This window comes from Corapipo altera, unplaced genomic scaffold (assembly GCF_003945725.1).
Source record: "Corapipo altera isolate COAL_440 unplaced genomic scaffold, ASM394572v1 171, whole genome shotgun sequence".
NCBI lineage: Eukaryota > Metazoa > Chordata > Aves > Passeriformes > Pipridae > Corapipo > Corapipo altera.
In genome coordinates, this window is record NW_020884972.1 from 863569 (window position 1) to 873275 (window position 9707).

Genomic DNA, 9707 nt, shown 5'->3' on the forward strand with positions numbered 1-9707 from the left:
TCTTCTTTTTAGCCCTGTTTGAGGGATGCAGACAAGCTCAAATTTGCTCCCCCCTGGCTCTGTTTTGCTGTTTTGTGTTTGTCTGGTGATTACTGGACCTGTCAGTGATGCCACCTCTGCCTGCTTCTGTGTGAGGAATTAAAATCTGACTTCTTCAGGGAGCAATCAGCTGTTTTGACAGTCTTGTTTATCACACAAGTTTAGTGAGGGGTGAATTTATGCTCCAGCATGCAGAGAAAAAACCAACCCTTAGCCTCCCTCATTTCCATGCAGCAGGATTAGCATTCCTTGGCTTATTCCACAAACATCAAGCCAAGTGAGAAGAAGGTGTTTTGGGCTCTTGGACTGAAAGGTTTCATTTCAAACCCTTTGTCTGGAATAAAACTCCATCCAAGGAGGGAAGGAAGCCATTCCTTACCCAGACTGCAGCTGACACCTTTACACACCAACTGCAGTTCAGACCTTGTCTTGGGGCAGGGGGATATTGGAATTGTTTCTCCAGTATCTCCCAATATGGATATTGTGCTTTTCCTGATATTTTCTCTTGCCTTTCCCATACCTACATGTCAAAACTGTCTACCCCACTTTGGTGTAACTTCAGCAAACCTGGTGTTTCTTGGGGTCTTGGCTGGTGGGGTTAGTGTTGAGATGTGGAGATGCTGAAGCTGCTGCAGCTCACAGTCAAATAAACTCGGGTTTGGGGGAGTTGTGCTGCGCAGAATGATCAGCACCTGCCAGCTTTCTCAAGAGGTTTGTGTAGCAGTTTAAGACTCTCTGTCCCAGGGGCACTGAGAGTGGTTTGGCTGCTGGAATCCTGGAATTAGGGTCGTTCAGGTTGTGTCTGTCTCATGGGCAGCCTACACTGAGAGTGCTCTGGCTGATGGAGTCACAGGACTCCATCATGGTCATTTGGGTTGGAAAACACCTCTTGGATCATGGAATGCAGCCATTAAACCTCCCACTGCCAAGGCCACCACTAAACCCTGTCCCTGAGTGCCACCTCTGCACCATCAAACCCTGCAGAGCTGGTTGATGGGACCATTCCCAGGCCTGTCCCACGGCCACAAACCCACAGAGCTGCTCTCCAAAGGCTCCTCTTGCCCAGCTGGGCACGCTGGGAGCTCTGCAACTTCCCAGGGCCTCAACCAGGAGTATTTTGTACCTCTGGAAAACCTGATCCCTGCTCTGGGATCCTGGCTGGGTCCCTTTGCCTCCCTCTGCCCACCTTCACCCGTGTGCAGGACAGAGCTGAAGGTGCCTCTTGTCTTTTGGAAAGTGTTCTGTTCTTTTCTTTTAGTGCCACTTGCCTGCTTAATAGTGTTTTTTGGGGGCTTTTTTGTCTTTAAAGGCAGCAAATAGGTTTTGAAAGCCCTATTATATGCTTTAAAAATAACCCAGCAACCCCACCAGGACAGGGAAACGAAGCACCAGTTTCCTTACAAGGGATCAAAAGCAAGATGCAAAGCCACTCTTGAGCCCGGGAAACTTCTGAAACCCAAAGCAAATTAATTAGCAGCAGGCTCTGTGTGGGCAACCACATTTGCAGAACGAAAAGTGTGTTTAATGTGTTCTAGCAAACCCTTTTTGGGTATGTTTCAGTCATCTTGGCAACCAGCATTCCAACGTGCTGACATCCTGGACAGCACGAGCCAGGCCTTGCAGGGCTCCTCCTTAGGAAACATCTCCAGCTCTTACTCCAGCACTTCCCAGGATTGACCAAGAAAACCCAAAAAAAAAAAAAAAGACAACTAAATTTTTTGGGTGTTTTTTTCATTTTAGCAACAGGTTTTGGTGAAGCAACTTGGTAAAACCAGGGAAGAGAAAAAGAGTAGTTATTTATAGGGTTGAAAAAACAGAAGGGGTCAAAAAAACCCCAGGAAATTAAAATTCCTTTTATATTTAAGTATTTTTCTTAACTGTCCACATTGTTCTGTTTCCAGCTAAAGCTTCCATACAATCATGCTTTATTTTTCCTGCACAGCTGAAGCCTTTTCCGTAAGAAAACTCTTGAAATGGAACAAATCAGACTTTCAATTCCACGTTTCCAACCCAATCTTTAGTGGGGCTATGGCAGAGCCAAGCTCAGCATGATGAGCCCTGGACATCACCCTCAGTTATAGGTGTGAAATTAGTATTCTGCTTTTAAATCCTGAAACTGCATCAAAGGTAACCGAGCAAGGTTTAATTAAAATTCTAATTACTTCCTTACATTCCAGCAAAGCAGAACAAATCCCCAGCTTTGCTCCCCTTTAGGATGACAAGTGGTGGCTAAATATTCATGTTTAGAGGGATGGTTGAGCCAGGGTTTGGCCAGCGAGTTTCCAGAAGAGATGCAAACCAGAGAAGTGTAAAATGAGCTGGAAGGATCCTCACTGCTGCCTCCTGACTGGTCATGTGATAAATAGGAAAAAACACTCATTTCATCTGGACTATGGGATCTCACAGTGTGATTTTCCTGGGAGAAAGCTGATTATTTTCCTCACACTGGGAATTATCAGCGCTGAGCACTCCAGATCTGGCCCCAAGTCTGTGAGCAGCTACTTTGACTTGACCCTGAATTCGTTTATATCTTGACCTTTTACATCTTGAAGTCACCTCAAGAACTGGCTGCAAACATAGATATAAACACACAGCCCACTAATAATATTGTTCCTAATGCAGAGCTGATCAGAAATACCTGTCCTGGTTCGAAAAGAGCATTTTCTGTATGGAAAAAGCATTACATCCTTTCCCTAATTTTCAGAATTTTGCTTCTCATCACCAGCGACGTTTTATTGCGCTTGAGACTTTTGCTGTTTTCCACTCACTGCTCTGCGATGGGGAACGATTTGGGGTTTTTTTTTTTGACAGCTTTGCAATGGGAAATTGTTCCCTCAGAGCTTTTCTGCTCAGCCTTATCACCCCCGGGCACGGGCACAGCCCTCCCTCCAGGCGCGGGCCCAGCCCTCCCTCGGGGAAGGTGCCGTGGGAGATAAGAGGGCTTTGCTTTACTCACCCAGAGGCATCACCACGAAAAACGGGAGCCAGCAGAGCACGAAGCATCCCACGACAATCCCCAGGGTCTTGGCAGCCTTCTTCTCCCTGGAGAACTTGAGGAGCCTGACGGAGAAGTGGTGTTTGCTCTTGGGGTTGGGCGCGGAGCCGCCGGCGCCGGGCGCGTTCTTGCGGTGGATGCGCAGGGTCACCTCCTCGGAGTGGGACTTCTCTGTCTTCAGCCCCGAGGTCAGGCCTTTGTTCTCCCTCTTGGCCACCACGTAGACCCGGCAGTACATCACCAGGATGATGGTCAGGGGCAGGTAGAAGGAGCCCAGGGCCGAGAAGAGCACGTAGCCGGGCTCCTCGGTGATCTGGCAGATGGTCTCGTCCTCGGGGGCCGGTTCCTTCCAGCCGAAGAGGGGCCCGATGGAGATGACCAGGGACAGAGCCCAGACACAGAGCAGGGCCAGCAGGCCCCTCCTCTCCGTCACGATGCTGGGGTACCTCAGGGGGTAGCTGACCCCGATGTAGCGGTCGATGGAGATGATGCAGAGGCTCATGATGGAGGCCGTGCAGCACAGCACGTCCACGGCCGCCCAGATGTTGCAGAAGATCCTCCCGAAGGCCCAGTAGCCCAAAATCTCCATGGTGGCCGAGAAGGGCAGGACGGTGGAAGTCAGGAGGAGGTCGGCCACAGCCAGGTTGATGATGTAGTAGTGGGTGACGCTCTGGAGGTGTCTGTGGCAGGCCACGGAGAGGATAACCAGGATATTGCCCAACACCCCGAAAACAATCAGCCCCCCCCAGAATAACACCGAGCAAAATGGCCTTGGAAATGTTCACGGGCTCCACGGAGTGGGTGCAGTTGGAGCAGTTGGAGGAGTTTCCGGGCAGGAAAGTCATGGTGAGTGGTTGAGAGTGTCCATGCGAGGCTGCTGGGCTGCACCCCCTGCCAGGCAGAAACAGGGAGCAGATCAGTCCTCAGAAGCTCCTACAGGCAACATCTGCCTGGTTTTCCTGGGAAAAAGAGGCTGTGAGAACGTCTCAGATGTGCAGCACCAGGAACAAGGAGAAAGATCCAGAAACATGTTAGAAAACCTACCTTTGTCCCTAAGTTTTCAGCAGCATAGCACAGTTAATAACCACCATTGCCAAGTCAAATTGAACTCCTTTTGCATTTTTCCTTGGGGTGCACAAGTGAGGCTACACAGAACTGAGGCTCTTTATCCTCCTTTCCAGGATTATGTGCTGAGAAATCTTGGAGTTGCCTGTTAAAATCATTTCTGTCTTCGGGGGAAGATTCAATATTTCAATAACAAAAATATTCCAAAGGGTCTCGAATTTAAGTTTCTTCCGAGAGGAAATCACTGATGCTTTTAATTGCCTTGTGTTAATCCTGGCTCTGCCTTAAAATTGGCTTAGAAACCTGCCTGGGTGGAGGCTGGTGCTGTGTCTGCTCAGCAGTTCCACTTGGGATCTCTGTCCCTACCCATCCTCGGGATCTGGTCTGTCACTCAGAGCTTCCCTGCGTGTGGAGCAGTTGTCACTTGAGGTCCTGGGCTGTGAATTAAAGTTCATTTACAGCAGTTTCTGGCTTGCTGTGCAGGGAAGAGTGAAGTTTGCCGAGTTCTCTGGTGTTCTTTGCAGATCTTCACCCCCTGGAGAAGACAAAACCAGGGACAATGTGGTTCCCAGAAGCTGCCCTCGCTGCTGTGGTTCCCATATAAGAATAGAGCAGGAGGCTATTTTAGGGAGCCTTCCTCAGGCTGGCTCAGCCAGTGGAACCAACCTTTTCCAGCCCAGTATTGTTTAACAGCAACTTAAAACTCCAGGTGGGTTTTCTTGCCTGAATTTTCCTTCCTTTATAGGGACAGGCATCAATCCTAATTATCAGTTCCCCTGCAGAGACCAGTTCTGGGAGGGAGAGAAACCTGCAGGACACGATTCAGGATTACAGATTTAGATTTAGGAGTCCAGAATTTAGTCTTGGATTTCTTTGTTAAGCCACTCCTTCACCCCCTGAACTTGTTAGTCCAGCTGAGCTGCCCAGTTTGAAAATTCTATAGGGAAAAGCAGGTCCTGCCAAGCAGAAGATGTTGCAAGCAACAAGTTTCCTGGTGAGTGACACAACATTTCAGAGGATCTGGAAGCCAAGCTCAGCCTTAGCTGACTAAATATGGAGAAAAGGTACCTCAGATGGAAAAGTGAGGATAAGCCTGGGAACTGGGACATGGGGGCACGGAGGGAGAGCTACAAGTGTGGGCTGCAAAGCCTCCCACAACCTGGACTTGGATATAATGTTCCCATCCCAAATATTAATCAGATGTGAAAACCCACCCCTGTCACATCCAAGAGGAGGGAAGGCTCTCGGAGCGTCCCGATGTTGGGTTTTTGGGATGAGTCCCTCAGACCACACTTGGCACAAACACTGAGCAGCAACAACTGTCACGTTTGGGAGCCTCCAAGCTGAACTTTCCTGCGGGCAAAAAGGCTTTTAAAGCTCTGAAGCCCCTGCAAATTCCCAGTTCCCAGGCAGGGAGGGCGGGGGGATGGGAAGATGGGGAGGTATTGCACTGTGGGAATTTGCCTTTAGGGAACTGAAATGAAATTGGATCTTTTATTTTCTTTCCCACCAGATAGAACAAGTGGAGGAATAATTCCAAGGAAGGAGAGGAGAGGTTTTACTGAGCATATCAATGGGAAGTGGCTGTAACATCGAGCATCTCTGACCATCACAACTGGTCATTACAGGGTTGAAACTGTGCTCATTATAAGGTTGATAGTGGCCTAGAAAATTAAGAAATTATCGACTTGAATTTAAGCACAGGAAGAAAAACTTCCCAGCAAGTCAAGGAGATGCAGCACAAAGGACTGACAGAGGTTTTCGTGCTCAAACCCAAATAAATCTCAGCCTGTGGGGAGGGATGTTGCTGGGAAGGGCAGACCCCAGGCTCCTGTGCCTGCCCCACACTCACCTCTGGAGTCTCTAGAAGGCAGCACAGCTCCTCTGAGCATCTGGGAAGCAGATTGTCAGCACAGCAGGCTCCTCTCTTCGTGCAGGGATGGGACTCTGCCTGGAAATCCGCTGCTTTTCTCCCTTTATTTCCCCACTGGTGTTTTGGCAGTTCAGTTGTGCTGATTCTCTGTATCCAGGGCTCGTGGGGGGCTTCACTCCAGGCTCCCTGGAAGGATCCCTGCCCAGTTCAGAGCTCAGCTCCACACTGGGAAGGAGCAGCAGGAACTTTACTGCTCTGCTGATGTAGCAGGCAGTGTCCTTGCCATTACCGTAATTCCCTGCCAGTCCCGTATTGCCCAGAAAGAAGGAGCACTCCAATCTGATGACAAGTGGGGCTTTAAATATTCTTTTCTTTTTTTTTTTTTCATAAAAAACTGCCAGTTCCTGCAGAGACCAGAAAGAGAAAGGCAGATTACAACCTCCTGTTTATGTGCTAACAAGTAATTCTTGTTATATTATTTTATATAAAAATATAAAAATATATATATATATATAAAATATGTATATACACATACATACATACATGCATACATATAAATAAATAAATACTCTTGGGTTATAAAAAGAGAATGTCTTGCCAAATAAAGGGAACATGGAGGAAATAACAAAGAGAGACCCCCTGACCATGGATTCTGCATGGTGGGAAAAAGTACTGGAGAGGGGGGTTTAAGGATGAAGTGCCTCGAGCAGAATGTGCTGCTGAGGGGATGCTGATTTTTCACATGGCTCTTAATTGCGTTTTTGAAGTAAAAAAGAAGTGGCCCAAATCCCTGATGGTGAACTCATGAATATAAAAACAATGTCCTGAAGTGGAGCTGAACACAAAGTGGGGTTTCACAGCCAAAGGAAAGTCACTGGGAAGCAGATGAACCACGTGCCTGTTCTTGTGTGACAGACTCTCCACCTCCTCCTCCTCCTCCTCCTGGGCAGTAACTCAGAGATTGAAAGTTTAGGGTTTTTTGGTTTGGATTCGAATGTTTCATGAGCTGAGGCAAATTTAAGGGCTGCTCAGAGTCCCCCAGGAGAGCACTGAAAGCAGAGCTGGCCCTGTCAGCAGTCCTGCTGGCTGGTCCAAACATTTCCAAGCGTCTGCTCGCTCTTGGACAGGCACTGCTGCTGCAGGGGGAGATATCAGAGCAGCTCCAGGAGTGTGCAGTTGGTGGGGATTGGGCACAGAGTCTGGGAAAGTGTCTCAGCCTTGTGGCAGCTCCAGCTGCATTCCCATCTCCCAGCTGGAGAGAGAAAGATCCAGGAGAGGAAGCCCCAAGATGAGGGGGCAAAAAAAAAAAAAGAGCAGGAAATTCAAACTGATTTTGAGAATGTCACAAACTGCAAAAATGAGGTGGTTTTTAAAAGCTCAGGTGTTGTTTTTCCCCAGTTTTCTTGGCATCTGAGCTACCTGTGTTGTGGTGCATCTACAGGAGGTGTTAAAAAGGGTTGTTCTTGAAGGCTGGTTGGAGGTTTGGGGTTGTGAGATATCCAAAGGGTTGCACCATGTCCTTCCCCGAGGGACAAAGAGAGAAACCCCTAAATAACAAAGGAAATCTTGAGCTGCCAAAGCCCCTTAAAGCCTGTGATTCAGCAGGTTTATTTTAGATGCCTATCTTAGGATGAGGCAACTCTATTTCCATCGATCCATTGGAAGATGAGTCCAAATGAGTCATGGGAGGGGAGGGAGATGAGCCCCACCCTGGGTTTTGTTTCTGCTCGTACCTATGACCTCGTTGGACCTGTGGCTTGTTCCAAGCTCTTAAATGCTCTCTGGAAAATAAATTTATATTCATGGCCTCAGTCATTAGCATTGTGCTCCAGGTGTCAGCTCATCTGTGAGTAATACCCTTGCTAGGGGACATCTTTCTGGAATGGAGGAAGCAGAAGGAAGTGACAGACAGGAGGTTTGTTTGCCTAAAATCCTCAGGGAAAAATTCAAGTGTTGCAGTGAAGAGCTTGTACACCTGGAGACCACTGAGAGTCAGAAGGGTCACTGAACACACCCAGAGTATCATCAGGTGGAGAAGGACAGGAGTGATGCCAAACCAAAGTTTTGGGAAGCAATCCCTGTGTTTAGCTCTGCCAAGACACTCTGGAGTTGTGTGTGTCCAATTTACAAGTTTTGGACTAATCAGAGTTCAGGAGAAAGCAGCGAGAGAAAAATTTCTCCCTCGAATTTAGAAAGACTGCAAAAACTCATGAAACAAAAAGAAAGGATTTATTCAGCACCCTGTGTCTGGTCTCACCCCGAGTTTTTGGGGAGAAAAGACCCCTTGGGTTTAAATTTCATGGATTTTATAGTTTTGCAAAATCCCACCTTTTTCAGATAAGCCTAATATATTCATTTTTGCCTAAAAAGGTTTCTTTTCTCTGAAAAGGGGCTTTCCTTTTATTCTGATTGGCTGTAAGGTGTCCCCTGCCCAGGATGATGTTCTTAGCCCAAAGAGTACAAAAACGACCCCAAAAGATTTTAAGAACTCTTGCATTTCCCTTATCTGGCCAAAAAAGACCCTGACACTCAACTCCAGTGCTTTTGAACTTGGATATCTTACAACTTCATGATAAGCCTATAAAAAACTGTATTTTTATTTCTCATGATGTCATACCGAAGTTTTGGGAAGCAATCCCTGTATTTAGCTCTGCCAAGACACTCTGGAGTTCCCAATTTACAAGTTTTGGACTAATCAAAGTTCAGGAGAAAGCAGTGAGAGGGAGACCAGGCTGGAAAACAGGACCTGTGAGCCCGGCAAAGGGGGAGCTGCTCAGTCTCCAGCTTTGCATCCCTGAGGGCAAATAAATCCTGCCTAGAGGGGTTCTGGATGTCCATCACTGGGAGGTTTTGAGAACATATTAGGCAAAGATCTGCCACAGTGTTTTACTTGGCTTTGGAGAAAGGATTAACTGTCCCCTGGTGTTCACAGATCCCGGAGTGGTTTGAGTTGGAAGGGACCTTAAAGATCCTGTAATTCCAACCCAAAAATGTTGTCCCATCCAAGGTGGTTTTCTCCAGAGAGAGGCAGGTCTCTGAGTCAGGTGGTGGAAGGAACAGGAGTCCTGGATTTGCTCCTTGGTCCATCCTTGGGAGTCTCTGGCAGGTCCATTTCTGGGTGTATTTTCTCCATCTGTGAAGTGGAGGAAGAAATTAAGCTTTTCTTTGATTCAGTTGGACCTTAGTCCTCCTGAGCAGGGGTTTTACCTGACTCTGCCAAGGTAGCAGTGCCCAAAATGGGATCCTGTGCTTTCTGTGCTCTAAATTACCCTCATTAACATGAGAGAGTCCCTGAGGGAGAGCTCCAGGCAAACCACAGCTGCTCAGCTCCTTCTAAGCTACAACTGCTAAAATCAGAGCCTTAAATCCTGATTTTTTGGGGGGCAGCATTGTGTTTTCATTACAAGGGTGTCACAGAAAGGCCAGAATCCCATTGTTTGAGTGTCTGGGGCCTTTGGATGAAGTGCCACCCTTAATGTGCTCAGCTCAGGGCCAGCCCATGCACCAAAAAAAGGGACCAGGAGTGGAGAAACTTCTCTGAGCTGCTCTAGGCCTTGGAATGATGAGTTATTTACTTGTTCAGAAAGAAGTGAGAAGCATTGTTTTGATAAATCATCCCTCAGATTTTAGCAAGGGTTCAGCTTCTGCTTGGCTGAGAAAGAAAACCCACCCCAAAGGCAAGAGGTGTTAAATGCTGGCTATTAAACTGGAAGCTGGACTCATTCCACTGTCTTT

At 47.6% G+C, this 9707-nt stretch overlaps 1 protein-coding gene across 1 annotated transcript in view; it reads right to left on the minus strand.

The window, feature by feature from the left end:
- The window catches only part of ADRA1A (adrenoceptor alpha 1A), a 14557-nt gene extending 8364 nt beyond the window's left edge, over positions 1–6193 (minus strand). The window contains 3 exon segments of the mRNA XM_027665205.1: positions 2996–3779; positions 3781–4634; positions 5952–6193. Coding sequence (XP_027521006.1) covers positions 2996–3779; positions 3781–3879 — 883 coding nt within the window. The 5' untranslated portion in view covers positions 3880–4634; positions 5952–6193.
- Positions 6194–9707: the final 3514 nt, after the last annotated feature.